The 22739-nt window shown below is 42.3% G+C and overlaps 5 protein-coding genes and 1 long non-coding RNA gene across 6 annotated transcripts in view; 1 reads left to right on the plus strand and 5 right to left on the minus strand.

Moving 5' to 3' along the window:
* Nucleotides 1-22739, minus strand: part of LOC118409729 (3-oxoacyl-[acyl-carrier-protein] reductase FabG-like) — an 876245-nt gene that overhangs the window by 606852 nt on the left and 246654 nt on the right. The gene's annotated exons all lie outside the window — the stretch shown is intronic.
* Nucleotides 1403-3494, minus strand: LOC118409751 (ATP synthase subunit g, mitochondrial-like). The gene is made up of 3 exons (XM_035811035.1): nt 3348-3494; nt 2194-2354; nt 1403-1662 (listed from the first exon to the last, which is right to left on the minus strand). Exons 1-3 carry the CDS (start codon nt 3406-3408, stop codon nt 1564-1566), a joined length of 321 nt encoding a protein of 106 aa, XP_035666928.1. The 5' UTR covers nt 3409-3494; the 3' UTR covers nt 1403-1563.
* LOC118409755 lies at nt 3676-6245 on the plus strand. Its single transcript, XR_004830474.1, has 4 exons — nt 3676-3762; nt 4745-4895; nt 5464-5615; nt 6098-6245. It is a non-coding gene; the product is annotated as an uncharacterized LOC118409755 (long non-coding RNA).
* LOC118409693 lies at nt 8662-13998 on the minus strand. The gene is made up of 5 exons (XM_035810927.1): nt 13824-13998; nt 11739-13320; nt 11113-11348; nt 10537-10704; nt 8662-9073 (listed from the first exon to the last, which is right to left on the minus strand). The coding sequence occupies exons 1-5, from the start codon at nt 13996-13998 to the stop codon at nt 8769-8771; spliced, it is 2466 nt and encodes an 821-aa protein (XP_035666820.1). The 3' UTR covers nt 8662-8768.
* LOC118409703 lies at nt 15556-18459 on the minus strand. The gene is made up of 2 exons (XM_035810946.1): nt 18260-18459; nt 15556-17061 (listed from the first exon to the last, which is right to left on the minus strand). The coding sequence occupies exons 1-2, from the start codon at nt 18453-18455 to the stop codon at nt 15626-15628; spliced, it is 1632 nt and encodes a 543-aa protein (XP_035666839.1). The 5' UTR covers nt 18456-18459; the 3' UTR covers nt 15556-15625.
* On the minus strand, nt 20680-22682 carry LOC118409742 (serine/threonine-protein kinase mos-like). Its single transcript, XM_035811025.1, has 3 exons — nt 22425-22682; nt 21840-22008; nt 20680-21523 (listed from the first exon to the last, which is right to left on the minus strand). The coding sequence occupies exons 1-3, from the start codon at nt 22545-22547 to the stop codon at nt 21204-21206; spliced, it is 612 nt and encodes a 203-aa protein (XP_035666918.1). The 5' UTR covers nt 22548-22682; the 3' UTR covers nt 20680-21203.

Below are 22739 nucleotides of genomic sequence, written 5' to 3' on the forward strand. Positions count from 1 at the left end.
AAAAGGCTGCAAAACAACTAAATTACCCCAAATGAAACCTATGCATGGAGAGTATGGGTTTGCCATCTTCTCAGCACAGTTTTAGCACTGTAAATTAGAATTGTGCATGTTGCCCATTCCAGCAGGGCACCACATATTATACATTGTAGAGATAGACAATATAAAGAATGCACTCTTCATGTAGCATGGGATATGAAATGTCCACAAAAATGAGGATGGTCTCCCACATACACTTTCCTCAGTATTCTATCTAACCATGGGCCTGTCTGAAACAGTATCAGTAAACTTTGCTAATTATAAACTAGGCTTAAACCTACTCTTGGGGTAGTTTCTAGCATTTATTACTGTACTGTGCTGTTGTCAAAACCACCTTCAACATTTACAAACACAGAAGTACATGTAGTTTGATGGTACATGCACTTGTAGCTTTGTAGACATAACTTTAATATGTAGACATAACTTTTGCCTGTTTCCCCTTTTTAACAAGTTGTTACAATGTTACTAGTACTTTAAAGCCATATCTTCTTACAGCTTGGATCGGTCTCTTTAAGATATCATTATTTTTGTTACTTTGATTTTTATAATTCAGTATGACCTGCTGTAGGTCAATTTTTAACTATCAACAATTAACTTCTCTAGAAACTAAGATATACCCTATATATTTAACTGTCGTAGTATTTTAAACACTGGCAGATAGTAATGCCTATAAATAGAATAGACTGTGTAGTGAAATGAATGTGGAAACTGCAGTTCCTTGTGTGATGTCCATCAAAAATGTAGAAATAGCTGCTTGAATGCTTAATCGATTGCACCAATGAACTAAGTAATGACAAACTTTTTAACTGAGAGCTAACAGACCACTTCATAGGTTTTTAGAAATGCCTGATACTTTAGAATTTAAAAAATGGGCAAATGTAAGAATGCCTGTAATGGTAGAAACTAATTGAGAAGTGATCATGTAATGAAACTGTAGTGCCTTGTGTGATATTACCTAATGTAGAGCTGGCTACTTTATGTATAATGAATTGATGACAAAATAACTGGCTGACTTTCTAATCAAGTACTAAATAAGCTCTCTTGCTGAAATAAACCTATGACTAGGAGACTTCAAGACTCTTTCATAGATATTTACCAGTAATAAAGATTTGACCTACAACCATGAACATGGCTGAAGTCCTTTATGTGAATGCTACTTTAAAGGGATAGAAATGGTCCACTGTACATGTAATTGTTGAAAAAAGCTATGGGAACCTTCAGGGCAGAATGAGAGCATAAACACTGTACATAACTTGTCTGTCCTCTTTGTCACGACCAGCGGAAGAGTAGCTTTCAGTATTCAAGCTTAACTGGTTTGAAATCACTTTCATTCAGAATTGAAAAAAAAAAAGAATAACAAATACAATAATTTCTTCACACAGAGAGTTTAATCCATCAACGCAACATCAAAGTACAGCTCTTGAGTGTTGATGTACAGTATACTGACAATATTGGTTACATCTGGAGTGTATTGACTGGACTACACTAGTCAGGTATGTTCTCTACATGTAAAATGTTCACATCAGGTTAAACGTTGTAGCCGATGATGCTGCGTCTGCCGATGATCTCCCCGACAAAGAACCAGAATCCGATCTCTGCAACCACCACCGTGTTTCTTACACCCTCCTGCATGGCACAAGGAATACACAACAAGGAATATTGTTAGCACACATGTATGTTATGCAATTATACAACCATTATATATAACCATGCATAAAATATTTGCCATAATTCTCCAGATTCCTTTACATGCTGCAGAAAATGCAGAACTCAGTACAAAATCATTATGTGAGACCAGCAGAGCGGTAAATACAAATCTGACAAAGTATCTCTGCACCTATCCTGCCAGTTTGTGACAGTTACTCTTAGACATTGACTACAGTTTAAAGTGCTCCAGAAGACCACTCCAGACCAAAAATATCTGGTCTATACTGTGGAGAGGTGGTCGCTTTACCTGCCGAATAGATTCTCATGTCAAAGTATGGCAACAATCATCTAGAAGATAACGAAAACAGTTTATGCTTTCATAGAGATGGTCACAAAACTCAAACTGTAAGGCTCTGCTGTAATTTTTCAACATAGTTAATGGATTTACATTACAAGAATAACAGAATCAGAAATCATCCTTTACTGTAGTTCAGTCCTCTCTGTACATACCCTGACAGTGGTCTGCATCCAGGCTCCTGTACGGGCAGCCTTGATCAGGTTGGAGAACCCCTCGGTGATTTTGGGGATCTCCGCCGGTGTGGGAGGAACCATCTCCACCTTGGCGTAGTACCAGAAGGTCTGCAGCCGCGGCTTGGAGAATTCCACAGCATCTGGGGCAGGTCAATGTTAGAGTGTTAGAGAAATGTACTACATGTATTGTACTACTATTTTTCAAATGGATATAATTTTTTGTCTTTAAATTCATGTACCACAGGAGGCCTGAGGATGATTAATGCAGCTATATAAATTCTCTAAAGGCTCCTTGGGCCTAGGAAAAAAATGTTGTGTTTCCTGTTTCCCTACCTTCCCTAGACTTTTTTTTGGGTGGGCAGTTGAGTCACAAAGCTTCCAGTTAGAATATTTATTCAGCCTGCTTCCTATTGAAGTAAAAACAGTCTGCTTGTCTTATCTAATGAAGGATTAATGTATCTATTGTGCACAAAATCAAAGTTTGACATTGAAAGACAAGTGTCCTCATGCATTTCAGTTTCCTTTGTTCAACTGTATTGTAATATGTATCACTAGATTTTTGGCTAGCCTAAAAAAAATTACAAAAAAAAAAAAAGATATCCCCTACCTACCGACCCTAACTTTTTCAGGACTGAAACAGGAAACACAACATTTTTTTTCCTAGGCCTTGCTCACTGTTGGGAACTACAGTACAATGGGCAATGAACCTTTAGAAATACTGTATCTTAAACGTTTCTTGGGGTTCAGTTAGGGGACGAAAAGACCTGATGGTGATACCACCTTCAGGAGCATCGGTGTCATGGTACTACTACTACTACTGACTAACTGTCATCCTATAAAGCTTTTCCAGTATTTGTTCTCCTATAAACCATGAATTCGATTATCAACACTTTCTATCAAATCTTGCAAATGTTACGAAGTGACATTGGCCGTTCAATATTCTCAAACCAAGCGTGGAGCCGAACCGTACAACGAAACAAGGTCAAACTGAGGTGTGTGCCGCCATCTTGGTTTTCCGTTTGGGTAAGGTCATACAAAATATTGCATCAAATTGTCAACTGTCACGTCTTTAAATCCCTCTTTGGCACCACACATTTGTACTCTATCGTCTTATCTTCTAAACTGAGGCTTACTTTTGGCTAAAACGGGTCCCTTGGTGGTAAGAGCGGTCACCATCCGCTGAAGTGCCGCCATCTTTGATTTTCTTGCAGTGACACCGAGATGTAAAGGTAGTGTCTGATTCGCCTTCGTCAGAGACAGGGTCAAATTTCGATTTTCGCAAACAATTAGAAGAAGAAAAGTCAATGGAAAAGTTTGTATAAATCATTTGTAAATTTTTGTTGATGTGATAGCTAGCAAGTATACCTTTAAAGTGTTGAGACTTTTTAGTTATCAAAAGACTCTTTCGAATCTTGAATACGAATAGCGGACTATTGTTTACCACGTTGCATTTTGACCCAACTGCGCATGTCCGACCTTCGTCCGCCATCACCGTTGTGAACAGAGAAACGTACTGCACTTTCTCCGCCGAGTTTTCACTCTTTTGAGGTAAGTAACGACTTGAAAACAACTTGATTCTTTACCCAGGGGTTTTGTAGCTTGTCGTAGGTTTGTTGCTTTACGTCAAATTAAGCTGTGTGCGGTCTTTTAAGACATAGATCGTGCCGAAGTTGCCATGTTAGTTTTTCTGAAGCAGAAGGTTGGTGAGGGAGGGGGGTGAAGTCGAGTGTTGTTTTTTTTAGTGCCATAAAATGTATTATATATGTTTTCCTTTCAGACTTTTTAATCTTATTGGTCCTTACACTCCTTTTGTGCAACATGAATATTCTGAAGACGTTAGTCCTCCAAAACTTAACTAGAAACATAAATTCACAACACAGTTTGAACATACAATTTAAGTTTGTGTGTGTTCACTGTGTGTGTGTCACTGTGTGTGTGTGGACCTGTCTTTTCAGATAATGACATGCTAATTTGCTATGCTTTGTCGTACAATAAAGATGTAAAGTTGATGTACAAGTGCACATGCATACACAACTCACAAGCACAGGCATTTAACGCCTCTCGCTCTCGTTATTTACACAATGGTGTTATTTACATATATGCAGATTATTCTTGATTTATATAGCATATCACACAAAATTTAGTGCCAAAAATGTACTATGGATTTGGTGTGCCAATGTGCCAACATCTGTACATTGGTCTCCCACCAAGAACAGTTAATTTTTTTTTTTTAGTAGCATAGCCTGCCCTTTGCCATCCCAACATCATTGACATCAGTTTTCTATTTATTTATTTATTGATCTTTAGGGTAGTCCCTTCAGTTAACATAGTAACTGATTTCCAAGGGAGCCTTATAACAATAATAATAACTCAAAGTACAAAAAATAACTACTAACATAGGATTGAAGATAACTAACTTTGGTATTAAGACATGTATGATCCTTCAACCCTGAGGTTCTAGGCAGGGTTAGAGACCACTAGACCACTAGACACAAAGTTACACATTGTCTGATTGTTTCTGTGTCTCCAGCTATCATCATGTCAGACGTCCCGGCAGGCAGACTCCCCAAGCCCCAGATGAGGGGACTTCTCATCAGCCACCTCAAGAAGCACGGTGCCGTCGCTCTCGTGTTCGCCATGGGCGTCACACTGGCGTACAAGATGGCCGTCGCAGATCCACGGTGAGTTCAAGCAGCAGTCATTGAATCTTTTCACACACTACTGTACATGCTTGTGGTCACAATATCAGCCTTTGCCTAGTGTCCACAATGTATTATTCTTGTCGCAACCTTAAAGTCAAAGTGTACATGTACGTGTGCATAGGCTTCATAATTGCTTAATTCATGTTTTTGTTTGTATTCAGTCAAAACTGGCAAAAAAGACCGATATTAGTGATAAAATCTGGTCCATGTTGACAGATGGGTACTGTAAACAGGTTTTGTAATGGTGAAACCTGACGAAAGGTGTTAGATGCCATCTGAAACATCTGACTATTTCCAAAACCTATCCAGTCACTTACAAACCTGTTATCTTGTTGTTGTGGATTCTTGAAGCTTGTGCAATGGGAAAGATTATCTTCAAAGGGACCAACAAAAAGTGGTCACATTGGCCAGCTGGACCTTTAAGTAGATGGTCACTTTTACTGTTTAGAAGATTGACTGTACTTGCGTACTATGCAGTCCTGTTATTAGTGTTAACAGTGTTGAGAGCTCTTCTTACATCTAACCTTTATCCTCTTTACCTCTCTAGTAAGCGTCATTATGAGGAGTTCTATAAGAACTACGATGTGAAGAAAGAGTTCGAGGCTATGAAGGAGGCCGGCATTTTCCACTCGGCTCGACCCAGCTGGGAGCAGGCAGACGACTAACCCCTCATGATCATCTGTAGAACAGTCACTATAGGTAAGTACAGTTTAGTATCACTAATGTATCTGTTGCTAAAGCCTCTGTCACAAATTCAGGGCCTGTTGAATTTGCACCACTTTGCACCAGACCAATGTCAGCGCTGTTTGTTTGAACCTTTGTTTAATGTTGAAAGCTCAAATCAGCCTTCGGGTCGCTTTTCTGTATTGGACGTAGTCTGAAATCCATCCTATCTTAGTTCCAGTAACGAAAAGACAACTTTCCAGACTTTGAAGACAGCAGGCACAGACAATTGCAACTGTACAAGACTAGTACTCAGTAGCAGGCAATCTTGCTGATCAACCCAAAGCCACAGATGACCTAAAACCTGGTACTCCCAACTAACTCCTGACAATGGTTCAGAGAAAGTCAGAAGGCCATGGTCAGCCAAGTTTGACAGTTACAGGGGCTTCAAAGAAGACAAAATGTTGCTCTGTTTGCAGCTTTATTCTGATATTAATTTATCTATTTTTGCTCTCCAGGTTGTGAAGAGGATTGATTGCTGCTCCATCCAGGAGATTGTACAAGATGTAATACATGTTTGTCCACAATATTTTATGTCATTTGAAAAGTAACACTATACATTGTAGTCTTGACACTGAATAAAGAATGTCATAGTGTGTAAATTTATGCTGTTGCGTCTTTCTTACATTATAACTCTATGTCAGAATTGATGCACTACAACATTACAACTGTTCACACAAACATTTACAACACAAATAGGTCTATGTGCATGAATTTCGTTTAATGGGGATCATGCGCTAGCTCATGAACACTCTTTTTTGATCATATACTTGGATATTTTGCTCATCCTACAACCATTTAAACTTCGTCACCATGTAAGTAATGATAAATTTTGTTAGCTATCAAAAACCATATTATTTTCCACAAAATAGGTAATGATTTTTATAAACTTGAGCTCTTAGTAGATACTGTTAGCCACAGTGTCATCTTTTCAAATGTCTTGATTTTTCTTGTATGTAAATGTCATTGTAGAAATTCTAGATCCAGTATAACTAGAGACTCTGCTGGTAGAGATCCGGATCTCTACTAGCAGAATTGCAGATTTTACCTGATCAGAATCTGACACACATGTTGTATACATGATATTATCACGTGAACCACAAGAAATACTGGGTTTTACAAAACTATACAGGCTTTTCACCTCCAGCAGTGTATGGGTGCCTGCTTGCATGATTTGCACTGCTGATAATGATATAACGGTAACACATTGCTAACATGTTTTAGAAATTGGAGTACAAAAGACAAAAAAATTGCAAGTAAATAAAGTTTCATCCTGCTACTCTTAGTAGTACATACAATTATTTAGGTCACACTTTTAAAGTATAATCAATCACAACATGATATCAACTGCATCTTTTTGTATAGGAAAACTTGACAGCTTTTATGGGCATCCAGGCTTCGAAATACACATACTTAACTTGCAATTTGCACACAATTTTCGAGATTTGCACGTAAAAATGTTCTGAACTTGCAATCTTGCATGTTGAAAATACCTGGCCATAAAAAATACTCTCAGGAATTAGACACCCTAGTCTTAGACAGAACGACATATGATCATCTGTCTTTTTCCTTCCTTGTTTTTGCCGCTAACTTCCTCCGGTAGCTTCAATAGATGTAATCAAAATTCGCCGATTCAAGCTAGCGACCCTCGTCGCGATCACTGCCTAGTCTTATTTTGCATGTAAATTTTTCAAATTGCACGTAAATGTTTTGCCAACTTGCAATTTTGCATGTAGCAAAAAAAAAAGTATTTCAATCCCTGGCATCTGACACTATAACTCTCACATACGTTTATCTGGGTGGAGCTCTTTATATACATACATTGCACACATAATATGAGACGTAGTTATGATTGATTTGAATAACATGGCCTAATTAAATCTTGCTTATAGCAGTCCGCTCGACATTCGCTGGCTTCCTAGCAGGGAGGGGCCAGTTACAGCCCTGGACAGCAGAGTTTGTGTTACACAGACTATGAATAAAACTGCTTTCATTAATGTGCATGAGGTTTGAAAACATGCTCTTGGTTGAAAACCTTTTAAAAACTGTTTCGCATGTACGTGTCTCAATAGCCGTTCGGCAAAACACCTATTGTATAATGCAGGATTAAGCTGTGTGAGACCTGACTGAAGGTACACTTACACAAGCAGGTAGCCAGTTCTTTCGACTAATGTGGTGGGATCTTTAATCTGCTGGAGGAAACGTGCCTCTCCCCTCAAACATGGCACCTCCGGCTTTATGTCACTGAGTTACTTTCTAATAATGATGGGCCATGTAATCAAACCATCATACAGCTTTTTTAGAATGTAGCTTTTCTAACATACCATTTCTCAGTCGGTCCCTCTGAAAAGCAGTTCTTGCATGAGTTTATCAGATGACAAACTGGATAGTGAGTGTTCATTCAGATTTACAATTAGCTGTATAATATTACATGATACGACAGGAATTTATACACTTACTAGACTTCTTAACTAAACTGAATGGATTCTGAAGAGGTGGTTACATATACTTAGAAGCTAAGGTTTTGAGAAGTACTAGTAACCTGGCCTTACTCTGTGAGTGGCTCTCTACCACTTGGCTGTTGCCATAGCTCAAAAATCTTTGAGTTTGAACGTTTGACTTTATATAATTATTTACATGTATACAAGAAGCCATGCTAGGCCTACAAATAACATATTTTTTTTATTTGGGGCAAGTTTGCCCAACTGAAATGTAAAATGAAAAAAAAAACTGAATTAAGTAGCCGATTTAATCAGCCATTGCACTTAGCAGTTGCACTCATGCTAGTAGATATCCATGTTAAAAAAGCATGTAATGTTTCTACATGTATTTCAAGGCAATTGAAGATGGCTTTTCTTCACATCAAATATCTTATTGCTTATAAAAATTGCAATTATATTATTATAACAAGGATTGCTGCTTCATGTATCTTGCCAGGGTCACATTTCAAAAATGGTCTGGCTGTTTTTGAGCATAAAAGTTAAAACTGGTCTGGCTGTTTGTGAGCATAAAAAAAATTTTAGTTCTTGATATACACTTTTACTTTTTGTTCTATGAACAGCCTGGCTGGGCCCTGGTTTGGAACTGTGATCTTAGCATTAATAAGCACCAAAGACTGATTTCCTAGGCCTAACATTCTGAACCTGTGGCTCTGGCCAGGGAAATCCTGTTGACTTCCTTCGTCTTCTCAACAAAGTGACTGAGCATCTTGATCTGAAGATCATCCATGTGGAACTCCTCAGCCATCTGCTTAGAGGTGATGTTCAGGACCGTGAGTCCGGTGATGGCCTGGGTGTGGAAGGAGTGGACGGTGTCCTCCTTAAAGTGGAAGTAGCGCAGTAACCTGGTCATGTCGTGTGTGGAGAAGTCTAGAATGTTGTAATCTGGTGGCGGTATCGTCTTTTCCGCTGGAGTCGGATCACTGAAACCTGAATCTATAGAAGGAACAAGAGTCACCAGGCAAGTCTACGTCAATGTGAGAAATGTTGCCCATAACAACCTTTTCTGCTGCAGCTGTAACCATGACAATGAGCCATGAGAAATCAATATTCAAACATAAACATTAAAGTTCTGTGGTACTGATGGTCTGAAAAGGCTGCAGATTCTGCCTAACTTTCCTTTTGAGAAATATGTGGTGGTAACTTCCTGGAAATTGCACTGTAGAAGAAACTGTGTGTTGGGAGTTTTTTAAGTTTGGTTTTAGAGGGTTTTTTTTTTTTTTGTAATTGTCACTCTAACGTCCATAGATATGCAGCATGTTGGTGCCAGTTTGTGATTTAGGCCTTTTGTACTTTTTATGACCCTCTGCTCCCTACTTACCAGCCTGGGATGCCAAGACAAGGATTAATGATTACTAATAGCCCATTGTGTTCAGTTACGTGCAGGGATGTAATACAGGCTTTCAATGCCTATGTCACACAGTATTTGTGTACATGTATTTCATTGCTGTATGCATTTGACAGCCGGAATGTTAAGTGTATACAGTAATGATGACCTATGCAATTACCTCAATTGGCTCAAAAGGGAAACATTCAAGGGGATTTGATTTTGCGGTAGTAGGAAAATGGACTGTTCCTGGTGTAAGTTTGCAGTTGAAAATGCTATGCAAGGTTTTACTGTTCAAGGAAAAATGTTTGTTTATTAAAAGAAAAGGTCAACCCCAAACCGTGAAATAAAAACATTACATACATTTCCCCCTTTTGCAGTCTTGTGTGAACTTTGCCAATAGGCATGAATATTTCCTTTTGTTGTGAGTCTACCTGACTATGGCACAAACACAGTTATCAGACTTGTTTTCAGGTTGGTGCATTCCTCAGATACTCATGCCACCTGCACCTGTTTACAGAGTCAAGGTCCACATCGTCTTGTTTTGTTTTGTTTGACTTGTTGAAAAGGAATCAGCTTCTATTTCGTGTTTTCATGAGATACAAATCACTGTAAATCACTGAAATGTTTTCTGTGGTTTTAGTTTCACGGTTTTTGCTATAGCCTCTTTTTTTTTAGTCAGGACATTGTGAATATTTGTATTTCTACTGTACTCTTTGGAACCGTTCCAAATGTGAACTCCAAACACTGCAAAAAAACAGCAAAAACAAATCCCAGAGTGAAAATAACTGAATTTACAGTATCTAAACTTAAGAGGAACTTGGTCAAATAGCTGTGCATATCAAGAACTGCTCTGTGAATAACAAAGGACAGGTCACACTCAAGCCTTTGTATAAACAGCTTATAACGTTACCTGTGCTGGTACTAGTTGCATATAGAGACAATCTACTAGTATTCATACTTGAGGGAACCTTGTCACAGAACAATGAGAAAGCAGCACACTTTAAGAATGGTTGTCTATGATTATAAAAGAAAAGGTCACATGGAGTTATTGCCCACAAACATTCCATACCTGTACTTGTGGTACTGATAGTGGAAGTCCTGGTGAGTCCTTGTCCCCGGTATGTTTTGTCACGCCTGTGACCATGTCGGGGCGCGGGTTTGGGGATCTCCTTCAGAGCGCTGACGGTCCCAAACTCTGACTCCTCCTCCATTTCCACGTAGTCATGACTACCGTCATCTGCAATGGAAACTTTAGTGAATGGATGAATGAAAGCATGAATGAAATAACGAACGCCCGCACGCACGGACAGACGGACGAACGAACGAATTTGGACATTTAGGAACACGCTGATTGTCAATGACAACACGGACATTGTAGGTTCTTCTTGTTCAACAGTATGGATTGTTTAGACCAGACAAAAAAGCTAGCCCTGGGTCAAAATTGATTTAAAAAATTAGCAATCTTCCCCTACTTTTAGCAGCGTCGGATTTAATCATTTTGTGGGAGCGCTGATGGGAAATTTCAAAATGGGCTAAATAAAAGGTTCTCGAACGCCGGGAGACTCGCAAGCCAGCACAGTACGGCCTGTGAACAAAGAGGCTACTAAAAGTCAGAGACAGGCAGGCTTGACCAAGTAGACCTTACCGTCATCACTCGAATATTCCCCTGCCTGCAATGTAGTGGGTGACGTCACAGGCGTGACGTAACTGCCGTCGCTGTCATTGCCACCCTCCTCACTCACGTGGCTCAGCTGTTTGGTCAGCGCTGTTTTCATGAGCTGCGCTGGTAAGGACATGGCCGGGTCTGAGGGGGAGGACACGGGCGTCAGATAGTCGTCGTCCTCATCACTGCTGTCTATCCACTCGTATTCACCAGCGTCCCTGGGTGTGGCGAGAGATAATGGGAAGGAAATAAGAAAAAAAATTAAACTGTGAAAGATCTGGGTGTGTCCTGTGAGGCTTGATACATGACAGTTATGCTAGCAATGATGGTATTGTGACTATTAGTTGAGGGAGTACTAGTGTTTGTCCCGTAAGTGTCTATCGTGTATGGACGATATATAGATTTTTATTAAGTCGATAAAGTGATATGAATGTTACTATGGTCTTATTCATTACATCTCTGGCTACAAACTTATGTACAACATAAGAGGGTGGTCGGGGGACGAGGCGACAGCTATGATACCATTTATTTTACATATCACGCCCTGTTTAAAGATCATAGTATGAAATGGCAGTTAGCTGCTACAAAAACAGACTGTCAACACTCACTCTTGTTCATCTCCTGCTGTGTATGACGATTGTCTATAACTCCTGACGTTTTGTCTTTCCCTGTGACCAGGTATGTCTAGCTCACTGTGTGCTTCCTCCTGTATATGTGTCTCGTCGGTTTCTTCGTCACCTGTCGTAGTCGTTGTGGTGGGTTCTGGATGTTCCCTCGGACTCAAAGGCCCCTCTTTCACCCGCTTGATAAACTTCTTGAACCCCTTCTTTATGTGAAGCTTTTTCGGTTTGAGTGGAAGCGTGTGGATGCCGAGTGTACTGGTACCGGAGTCGTCGCGGCGGCCTTGAACGGGTGAAGCTCCGGAACTCAACCAATCGTCAGGTAGCGACGCGTGGCGCGGACGGCCATGCACTGCAGGGGTGGGAAGTGACTCCGATCCATGTCTTGGCACAGGTGGGGCTTTATCACTTTCCGATCCGTGTCTTGGCACAGGTGGGACTTTATCTGTTTCCGATCCGTGTTTTGGTACAGGCGGGATTTTTTCGGTTGGGGACATCGACTCAGGTTCGGGAGTGCTTAACGACGCACTCCGCACACCTTCCCGAGAGCGGGGCGGGACGGGGGGCGCTACAGGTATGTCCTCATAAGCGGTGACGAGTGCACGTTTCTCTAAATATATGTTCTCGGGTAGCGTTTCTATGGGGTAGTATTTGACCTTGACCCTGCCATCAAGTTCTGTGTACAGCTTGACTTTGTGTATGACCTTGAGACCAGCGTGCAGGGGGATCTCAAAGACTGGTTTGTCCGGAGATTCGTTGTCGTACTCGCTCGCCACCACGTGAGTCTCGTCGTACATACCCTCGACAGTTATTGTGGACATGTAGGCTAGTGTTCTGTCGGGAAATTTGGGATCTCCTCGGACAAGAGCCATTCTTATGGGCAGTTCCGGGCGTCCGTTTCGGAACAGTTCTCTCAAGGTAAACTCCGACTTCTGATGCTTTTCCAAGATCTCTTCAAACGGACAGACCATGGAGAGGGGAATTCTGATCGGCTCTGCTTGAAATTGTCCGTTTTCCTTCCTCTGTTCGCGGGTGCAGAGGATATATTCGACATGACCGGTGGGTTGGCGGTCGCAGGGGACTCTCCCTTTCTTTCCCGTAGGCGTTATAACGTCGTCAACGAACACGGAGTCCAAGTCCGGGTGCGAAACGGGAACCGTTTTTGTGGCCCGGACCTTCCCCTCCATCTCAGACATGTACAGGTCGTGAACTGTCGGGTACACGTGCGGTCTCTTCTCGAACACCCCGCGGTAGCTCTCTCGAATGGCCACCTTTGTGTTGTCATCCCCCGCCAGCACGGTCCTGGCGGCCACGTCATAGTGTATGGTGAGGCGGACCCCCTTCTGGATCCTCACTGCGGTACCCTTGGGGCTAAATGTCCCCTCAGTGGTCTCTACCAGGACCGGGAAGCCCTGTCCGTACCTGCGGCACAGGTCAGAGAGATCCATGGACTGCTGGAAGTCGTCTTCACCCGACGTGATCGGGCGCACGAAGATGGGCCAGTCCACGGGCAGCGTCTTGCGTAAGGCGCCGTTTCTGGTCACTACTTCCACTTCTTTGGGCGGTTGACCTTAAGAAAGAATTGAATGAGGTGAATAAAGTGGTTTAAGAGCTCAATACAGCACACCAGAACTCAGAAACTCGGAACGCGGAAGTGACTTTTTCAAACTATCATGTGTCAGTGAGCACTATCAGTCAACCTGTATACAAGAAGATAAGATATCCTGCATATTCTCCCTTGGCGAGCTTTAGTTTAGTGTCTGTCACACTAGCTCAGTAGTTAATATGTTGCTATAGCTAGATAAACCCTTGGGTACTTATAACGCCAAGTCGAGAAATAGAGAGACTCTGTCGTTTTAGTTTCCCGTCTGTAGTATAGTTACAGCAGATACAAGGGGAAAAACATATTCAAACAACTTTTCACTGGGTTACTCGTATGAAACTGCTGTTGAACACATTCAAACAACAGCTGACACGACAGTGAAGAGCTTTAGTGTACTTTACAGACCACTTTTAATGCAATTTACGAAGTTATTTATTTCCGGGTTGGGCCGACCATAGCCCCCGCCTTACCTCTCACCCTGGGCGCGTGTCGTGCAGGTAGAACCCTTATAACGTCGCCGATAGAGAAGTCACTGTCGAGGGTAGTCGCGTACAGGCCTTCGGATACCTCCACAGTGGCAGGGAGCGCGTGTTGCGACACAAACTGCTCCAGGGTCGTCACCGAATCCCGCCTCGCGGCCGCCATTGTTAGTTGTAAAGTTCAGGTGTAGCCGCGAGCACTGAAACATGTTTGAACTGTAAACAAAACAACTTCGGGTCAGACGGGTGACCAGGTAGGCAACGCAACAATGATCAACAATCGTGTCTCCGTGGCTCAAAGACACGGTCAAAGTCCCGTGTTACAAAACAACGGCTATCTTGCACAAGAGGTATTTGGATGAGCTCATTATTTGGCAATCAGCAAGATCAAATCAGTTGAAAGTTTTTGAAGCCCTACGAGAAATGTAAAACGCCATTAAAACGGTCCAGGGAAGAGAGTAAGTGCGGAAAAGATGGAAGATAATGTCAGAGGATGGACAGGCATGACACTTAGTGAATAAACAGAAACCGAGAAGCGTGGATCCACATGGAAAAACTGGTTGCCAGATCTTATGTGGTGTCCCAAACGTCAAACAGTGAATAGATGGGGCGAGGAAAACTTGAAACTAAAAAATATTCATCTTCGTAAATACGTGCTATTACATTTCTTTGGTGCCAAAAGAGGAAGTGACCCGTTGTTGCTGTGTAAAGTTGACACAACAAAGAAACATTTTTCGCCCTTTCCGTGTTTTTAGCAGTATTGACTTCCTCGTCAAACTGACGTGCAGAAATGGTTGTCTTTGTTCTTGATCTGTCTACCTAAAGGTTAGTTGGCGCTTGCCATGTGTCAGTGACGGGACATAAAGGCGCTTATAGTGAGCATTGATTGGTCGCCATGAAATGAATACATACCAAAGATACAGCCTATAAAGGTGTAAAGAACTCAGGTGAATCGGCTGGAACATCCCCGTCAACCGTAGCGGTTACTCGAACAACAGTTCTGCTTTTCTCGGAACTGTACCAGGCACAACCTATCGTCAATAGAACAGAGCAAACAAGACCATTGTACACTTGAGCTTGCCTTGGTGTTTATTGCACTGATAAGAATTCGTAATTCAAACAAAGCATTATTCATGATCGACACAGCACATAACAGTATCGGGAGTATCATCAATTAATGTGGGAGAATAACAGGAAGAGGGCATATCTGGTAATGCAATGTACACGCACGTAATAAAGATAACAAAAATTAGAAACATAAGAACTTTTATAATCTGTCAGATAACATCTGCAGTGATTCCTCTATTACATAAATTGAAATGATAACATTTGTAGATGGTGAGAGACGCAGAGGTCGACCGACGGACAATCGAGAGGGACCTCCAAGCAGGCGACATGAACTGGAAATATAAACAGAGGATGGCTGCTGACGAGCCTGGTGGGCCTACCACACTTCTTCATGTAACGGATGACCATGGGCATGGAGTCCCTGAGTCTAAGACCGAGTGCTGTGGAGAGACGTTGTTCGTCGTCTTACCCCGCCCACCAGCGACAACAGATGAATGAATGAAGTCTAAGATTTATGTCACCGATTTGGCACTATCGGAGCTGTTTGCATTTTGAGTAGGTGCTCCACGTACAGACTTATAATGAATTAAAGTACAATGAATTAAAGTAACTGCAACGGGTTTTGTGAAACATTCTGCTTGCACACTGACGTAATACTTCGACCATTTTTTTTTTTCGTTCCAATCCTTCCGCCCGTGTTGGGTTAGTCTGTCTGTGGACGTTAGTTAATCCTTGCTGTGCCTCAGATGTGCCTTTGCTTCTCCAACCTTCCGTGTCACTGCCCCGAACATTCTTGACATGCCCTGCACTAGGGCACTGCCCCCGTCTTTAGCTCTAGCGCGGGCCGTGGGTGTAGTTTGCGCGGGAAGCGTCCTGCTGACGCGCGGCTGCAGGTGGGTGTCGCTCGCTGACAGCGGTCTGGTTGAGCGGAGCTGACGGTGGTCTAAGTGTCCTGAATCGGGGTGGAATGATGTCTGCCTCCAACTTTTCTCGTGAGAAGGAGGTCGGTGGCCTCTATGAAGGGAATCTCGCCGTAGAGGCACTGCTGGGATGTTTTGTTTGGAAGGATCGTTGCTAGAAGCAGTGGATGTTGTTGGATGGTGAGGCAAGTTAGACGGGCGCGGTGGCAGGGGAGGTGGCGTGTAGACACTCTCGTACGTTGTAACTTTCGTCAGTTTTTCATTGTACACATCTAAAGGCAAAAACTCAATCGCCTGGTGTTGGGCAACGACTCTTGGGCTGACGTGATCTCTCTTTTGGCAGAGTTTGACCTTGATATCGGCGTGTGTTGGCATTTCGAACGCCGTCGTTTTGTCTGCGCTTCCGCGTTTTCTCGCCACCAAGAACGTGTCGGCGTACTCGCCCCGAACAGTTATGGTGCCGATGGTAACCAGCTGATCATCGGGAACGGTCGGATCACTTCGGACGAGCTCGACATTCACCGGCAACTCCACGAGAAACATGTGGACGAGCTCCGCGAGTGTGTATCCCAGACTTTGCCCGTGGTTAGTGATCTCAGCGTCCAAGCATTCCTCAAACAAACAGTCGGTGAAAAGGGGGATTCGGATCGGAATTCTGTCGCCTGTAGTCTTGTTTATGCGCATGCACAGTAGGAAGTCCACCGGTTCTTCGGAACCCGAGGCCGAAGGTGTTTTCCCGACGATGTTGGTCGGAGTTAGTACGTCGTCGACGCCAATTTCATCCAGTCTACAGTCTGCTAGTAACTTCGGGGATCTCAAGACTCTGACTTCTTTATCTATGGCTGAGGAGTACAGGTCGGAGGCAGAGAGGTATCTTTTTGGTTTGATCCGAAACCTACCCTGATAATCCTCCCTGATTGCCAACTTTCTGTCCCCGCTTTCAGCCAACACCACCTTGACAGTCTTTTCCTTGTACACAACCAATCGGCTACCAACTTTCAAACGGACGTTGTCAGATTTAAATTCTCCCTCCGTCACGACAACATCCACGGGGAAGACCGCGCCCCTTTTCCTTAGTAGCTCGCGGAGGTCCATGGGAGGTTGGAAGGCAGTGCTGTCAATCGAATGGACGGGCCTGACATAGAGGTCCGAGTAGACTGAGTGGGTCTTGACTTCTCCGGTCCCTTTTGTCACGATGTTGACCTCATCGAAAGGAGGAACGTCGCCATCCGGGTCGTACCCTGTTTTGAGTAAAAAAAAAAAAAACGTTGAGCGTAGACAAAGGTAAACTTTTTAAGCCAAGACGGGGGCTGGCACCAACTTCCAAAACCTTTGCCCGTTGCTGACACTTCTATCGTCAGGTCAGGTAACATTGGCTTTGGATAACGATGATTAGAAAACTGATCGAAAAGTTGACGGTAAGAGCTTTGCTTTGTGTACAGAAATAGCGTTTAAAATTAAGCCACAAGATTCTTTGTACACAGCTGACGCGTCGCTGACCGTCGACGTCTGTCATTGATTGACTCACATTGCCCTGCAGCATAGGTGTCGCTGCTTACAGATGCGGTTTCAAACGCAACGTTTTTGCACGTATACATATCAAATACCTTATGTATCAGTCGAATAAAACGCTTGCTTGTAAAGAAAGAATCTTGCTATTTAGCTTACCAACCTAATTATACGTTACAAAGAATAACCGTTCTTGTAGCATTTGCATGGTATCACAGGTTGGTTCTGTGAATGTCATGGAGAGTCACAGTGTAAAGGCCTTGCAAACAACAAGCAGAGCTCAGAAGTTAAATATTAGCCAATGAAATGCACTATCAGAAAACAGGTTGTCAGGCCTGCAGTCAGTCAAACAATGCCCGAAACCGTGTTAATCCATACGTGCTTGTTCTGCGTGCAATTGTTCACAAAGCAGGTATGGCCGCTTCGACCAGACAGAGGAGTCCGTAGTGAAACGTGTAAATATAAAGCATGAAATGTCGAAGTTTAAACAGGATTCAGTCAACAGAGAGGGAGACATTTTGACACTGAACGAACATTAGAATACAATGGCGCCCTATAATGTTAATGGGTTAATTTTAGGTGGCTTTATTGTCCATAAGGTTCATAACTACTGATTCATCCATAGATATTTCTTGCACTGAATAAAGATATGAGATGTATTACTAGTATTCCTTTTCGGTTATTTTGGGGCTCACATGTCGTCAAAAAGTAAGAATTTGGTTTGGAACTGCCATCGACTTTAAAGTAACTCGAGTTTGTGTAAAACTAACATAACGAGAGCCATATAGTTCTATATAACAACTTACACACTAGAACGATATCCTAACACTGCAGGGGATGGCAGGTTATAGAGACCCAAAGATACTTATAGCTTTTCTGTCTTTCTGTCCTTGCATGTTACAGGAAACGGTTTGTAAAAAAAACACCTACCCCGCGGCCTGGACTGTCCTTTGGGCGGCAAAATTTTTATCACGTCCCCCAGAGAAAAGTCGCTGATGACGTCAGTAGAGTAGATTCCCTCCGTAACCCTGACAACCGCGGGGAGTTGGTGAGTTCTGACGAAGTTTTCCAGAGACATGGGGCAGTCACCAGCTGCAGATGCCCCCGCCATTTTTAATTCCGCCATGTTATCTCACCTTTATTCTGTGTCAAAGTACAAACGTACAGTAACTACTGTGCGAAAATGCTAGGCTAAAGAATACCTCCGCAGTAGTGGTAATGTGTCGATAGGGATTTGTCCAAAATGAAAAAGGGTGAAAAAAACAGTCTATTTCTGGCCTATTATTCTACCTAATTATTTTTTCATAATTGGCTTTTCAGTGCTATCCTTTTAATCATACGTTCCTTCCTATCCAAGGAGCAAAAGAAGTGTTCATATTTTGAAGATTTCAATACTCTTTCATGAAATTGATTAATAGAAATATTAAAAAATGAATAAAACAAATCAAGTTATTCAAAAGAAATTACGAAATTTGCACGGTTACAAAATTTCAAAATTTAAAAGTTTTCTAAAACCTTACTTTAAAAAAATGACAAATGATCAATACAACAAATTTAACCCTATTCAGACCGGGCTTTTTTGGTCATCCCTGGACCGGGGGGGGGGCTTTTGAGGCCCTCCACTTCTAAGTCCTCTAACTCTCGAACGACGTGCCGTAAGGCCACCAAATTTTCAGGACATTATATCGACATAATATCTGACAATTATTTGACGTTTGACGTTACGTTGACGTAAGATGACGTAATTATGACGTCATCAATTTGATTATATTGGCCGGACCCATGAAAAAAGGGTATTCTCAGAAAACTTCAAGTTATACTACAAAAATGTAACAATAAGTGCAGATAACAGAATAATAATGTTTATTACGACTTGTATTGCCAATAGCAACATCGATGACGTCATAATGACGTCATAAAATGACGTCATGCACATCTAAGATACGAGATAGGCTCCGCCATATTATATCCACCACCTTGAATTTTTAAAACTTCTTTTTTTGCAACAAATAATCACAAAGGGCAATGGAAATAGACTAAATTCATTCATTTAGATGGTTTTTGATGAAAAAATACCAGGTAGTTACAAATTTTAAGGGAAAATAAGCTTGTTATTCTTGATCTGGCCATACGGTCCGCCATCTTGGATTTTGGGCTGATGACGTCATCAAATTAGCATAATTTATGCATATATAATTATGAAAGATATGCTAAATAATATAAGATTTTATTTATGTAACAAAATAGCAGTAATATAGCAAATAAATGTGAAAAATACATTGTTAGAACCAAAAATAGTGATTTTTGGCAAAACTGCCTGTCAGCAAACGGTTGCCATGGCAACACGAAAAAATGGAAAATTTGTCAAACTTCGCAAAATTGTTGCCAACAATATTTTAGGAAAACTCGCCAAATTTGGTGGCTTTAGCGTAAGGCGTTCTGGCGTTATAGGACATCGAAGTTAGCGCGGGCCTCAAAAGCCCCCCCCCCCCCCGGTCTGAATAGGGTTAACAAATCCTAAAGTTTTATCTTTATGAATTCTTACAAGATCATTATTTTTAGAAGTCCGATCTTAAAAAGAAGAGTTATTTTCGACTTGTCGCAGTGCAATAGTGGCACCACGATCACCGTTAAGTAAGCACCCGAGTCTAAAGTACACATTCCTAAACTCTACCGTCACATGTTATAACGTGGGTGTGTTTTCTTTTGTCAATTTTGAAGGGCATTGAACAAGTAAGGGTAAAAAGGGTACATCCAGGTAGTATACGCGCTATTTTTCTGCACTTTCGGTTGTGGCCCCAATGTGGTTTCTTGGGACAAGTACACTCTGAGACTACCGGGCTGTTTTGGGGTACGACTGGGCGCCTGGATTTTTTTTGATTCCCAGTTAGAATCAACCAGGGACCCGGCGACGAATAGACACGGTGGCATAATCTTGAAAAACACCGAGAGGTACCCCCTCGATATCCGGCAGTCCACTGGGACAAATTTCTGGCTTCAGAGCCTGTCCAAGTCTACATCCTTTACGAGCACCGTTGCAAATGGAACCGTACGTAGCACAAGTATATATACATTTCTACCACATTCATTTGGAAAGAAATCATCCGATAGAGTTAGGATTTCAACATCGTTTTATCGTCCATTTACATGTACCATGTACAATTTAGTCTAGTGGTAATAATGTGACATTATCAAAACTGTCTGAAAAATGAAAAGATGCGGATTAGTATTTACGATAGGGACCATATGCTAATGGTGTAGCTGGAGTTCATGTGCATTGAAAGCAAAAACAACAAGATTCTAACTGACTGGAATAAAAAAAAACGAATACTATAAACGACTGTAATGAATAAAGTCTGCATAGTTATTTTTTTAATGTATTGTATTCTTACTCGTACATGGGAGGTATCAGGTAAAAGACTAGATGCAAAAAAACACGCGCACACATAGAGTACTCTTGACTCTAGTGGTACGTGAAGGCTATCTAACATTTTCCATGGCTATTGCAAACAGTTATTTGTCTCCTGAATGACATGTGTGTAAACGTGGCATTGCACTTTGAAGAACCCTGTTCTTACTTTAATTTCTTACATCACACTATATCAACCAATCGAGACGGAAGCCGTTAACAACTGCCGGGCACCTTTGACCCATTCCTGACGTCACACTTCCCTTCAGGTCACGTGACATGTGCTTCCTGTCATTTCAACGTGATGAGGTTCAGAGGACTGTGTCGAACGATTGTCGATAAGCGCTTCACTGTATGTACGAAAATAACGTATGAATCATTTCTTTGTTCTAAAATCCTATATTGACGTGAGGTGGCCTGAACAGCATAGGCTAGGGTTTGGTCTCAGTGCACTATAGTCCATTGTCAGGTGTCGTTAGTCTGAAAGTGTTCATCGTGGAAGCTGAGTCGAAGCGAGCCGGATCTCGAGTCTCCTGTCTTGTTGATGTTCTCCCGCCAGCTGCTCGCCGTCAGACGACTCTCCGGCTCGTTGGCCCAGCAGCACGCCATGACGGCCGTCCACTTGTTGTAGTCCCTGGGTTCCCGGATGTAGCCCCCATCGCTCGGGTCCTCTGGCGTCTTTGGTCGGCGGTTGCTGCAGACGAAGCTTTTCAGCTCTGCAAAAGTTTTGACGTTCTCATCCACGTAAGCAGTTCCCCTGTAGCATATTTCCCACATCATGAGACCTAAGGGAAAGTAAATGGTAGAATCTATTTCAGTTTTGCCAGCTGGCAACTTTCTCATGATGATCCTTCATCATCTGATTAGAGCTTAGGTAATATCTAGTGAGACACGTGCACCTATAAGATATGTTAAGCAAGTTATAACTAAATGATAACAGATAGCTTGGGTACCATTCAAGTTGATTTTTCCGTAGTTCCAATACTAGCATCTAAGAACTTGGCGGTAAGAGTACTAGTCTAGTTAGCATCCAGGCTATCTTTTAGACAGCCCAACTGCGATTCCAATCTTTTACGCACCTCGTACACATGTCACACTTACCTACGGCGTACATGTCCGACTCGGTGACGTAGTCCTGTCCCCGCAGGACCTCGGGTGCCAGGTAGACATATCCCTCCGCCTTCGTCGCGTCGAAGGACCCCTGATGCGGTAAACTGGCCTCACGGGGTTTCCCGATGTTCGTCAGCTTCACAACGTGGTTGCTGTCAACCTGAACATGAACAAAAACAGTGGCGCATTTGGTATAAAGTAGACGTGTAACTTCTGTAACTAATAACATGGATGGGCCAGGAAAGATGAGGGATAACTAACGTTATGAAATATAATTTATGTTCCCTTAAACGCAGTGTGACCAGTAGGACCAAAAAAAACTGGAGTCAGTCAATGAAAAGGTTTTTCTTGAAGAGTGACGACACCATGACAAGAACAGTAGATGTAGACACAAAAAAGAAGTGACAACAGCCAAACGATCCCAAAATGCACATTCAATAGCTTAGAAGGTGTCACCCAAAATAGCTCATTTGGACCATCTTGTGGTTGCAAGAAGTCATTCTGATCAAGTACAGTACTGTTTTAACATGTTTCATGAAGCATAGGAAAATATATGATGTCCGCTCGTAAACATACCGCCACGGTGCTGAGCGACAAGTCGAGGTGCACGAGACCCTTGCTGTGCAGGTACTCTAACCCGTTCAGCACCTGCGTCATGTCTCCCAGCAACACGTCATAGGGCGCGTAGGCGTTCTTCATGAGCGCTGATTGGTGGATCTCGGAGATCCTTGTGCGCAGGTCCGTCACCACGGGAGTGAAAACGAGGCATGGAAGTTGACCAATCCGCGAGAAGCCGCTGAGATGTATCAGGTTCGGGTGTTTCTTCACCTTTCTGGAAAACAAACATGACACGTAAAAAAATTTCGAAACCGAGTTGTGGTCTAACATCAC

This window comes from Branchiostoma floridae, chromosome 2 (assembly GCF_000003815.2).
Source record: "Branchiostoma floridae strain S238N-H82 chromosome 2, Bfl_VNyyK, whole genome shotgun sequence".
NCBI classification, from domain to species: domain Eukaryota; kingdom Metazoa; phylum Chordata; class Leptocardii; order Amphioxiformes; family Branchiostomatidae; genus Branchiostoma; species Branchiostoma floridae.

Bases quoted from the DNA above. Each gene is read 5' to 3' on its own strand.
- LOC118409703 (XM_035810946.1), bottom strand. From the start codon at position 18,455: ATGGCGGAATTAAAAATGGCGGGGGCATCTGCAGCTGGTGACTGCCCC. The intron at 17,062-18,259 runs GTAGGTGTTTTT...TACTCAAAACAG, and splicing joins AGGACAGTCCAGGCCGCGGG to GGTACGACCCGGATGGCGAC.
- LOC118409693 (XM_035810927.1), bottom strand. From the start codon at position 13,998: ATGGCGGCCGCGAGGCGGGATTCGGTGACGACCCTGGAGCAGTTTGTG. The intron at 10,705-11,112 runs GTAAGGTCTACT...TTTCCATTGCAG, and splicing joins GGAATATTCGAGTGATGACG to ATGACGGTAGTCATGACTAC. The intron at 9,074-10,536 runs GTATGGAATGTT...TTCCTTCTATAG, and splicing joins TATCAGTACCACAAGTACAG to ATTCAGGTTTCAGTGATCCG.
- LOC118409742 (XM_035811025.1), bottom strand. From the start codon at position 22,547: ATGAAGAACGCCTACGCGCCCTATGACGTGTTGCTGGGAGACATGACG. The intron at 22,009-22,424 runs GTATGTTTACGA...GTTCATGTTCAG, and splicing joins TGTCGCTCAGCACCGTGGCG to GTTGACAGCAACCACGTTGT. The intron at 21,524-21,839 runs GTAAGTGTGACA...ACTTTCCCTTAG, and splicing joins GTCGGACATGTACGCCGTAG to GTCTCATGATGTGGGAAATA.
- LOC118409751 (XM_035811035.1), bottom strand. From the start codon at position 3,408: ATGGCGGCACTTCAGCGGATGGTGACCGCTCTTACCACCAAGGGACCC. The intron at 2,355-3,347 runs GTAAGCCTCAGT...GACCTGCCCCAG, and splicing joins GGGACCCGTTTTAGCCAAAA to ATGCTGTGGAATTCTCCAAG. The intron at 1,663-2,193 runs GTATGTACAGAG...TGTGCCATGCAG, and splicing joins GGATGCAGACCACTGTCAGG to GAGGGTGTAAGAAACACGGT.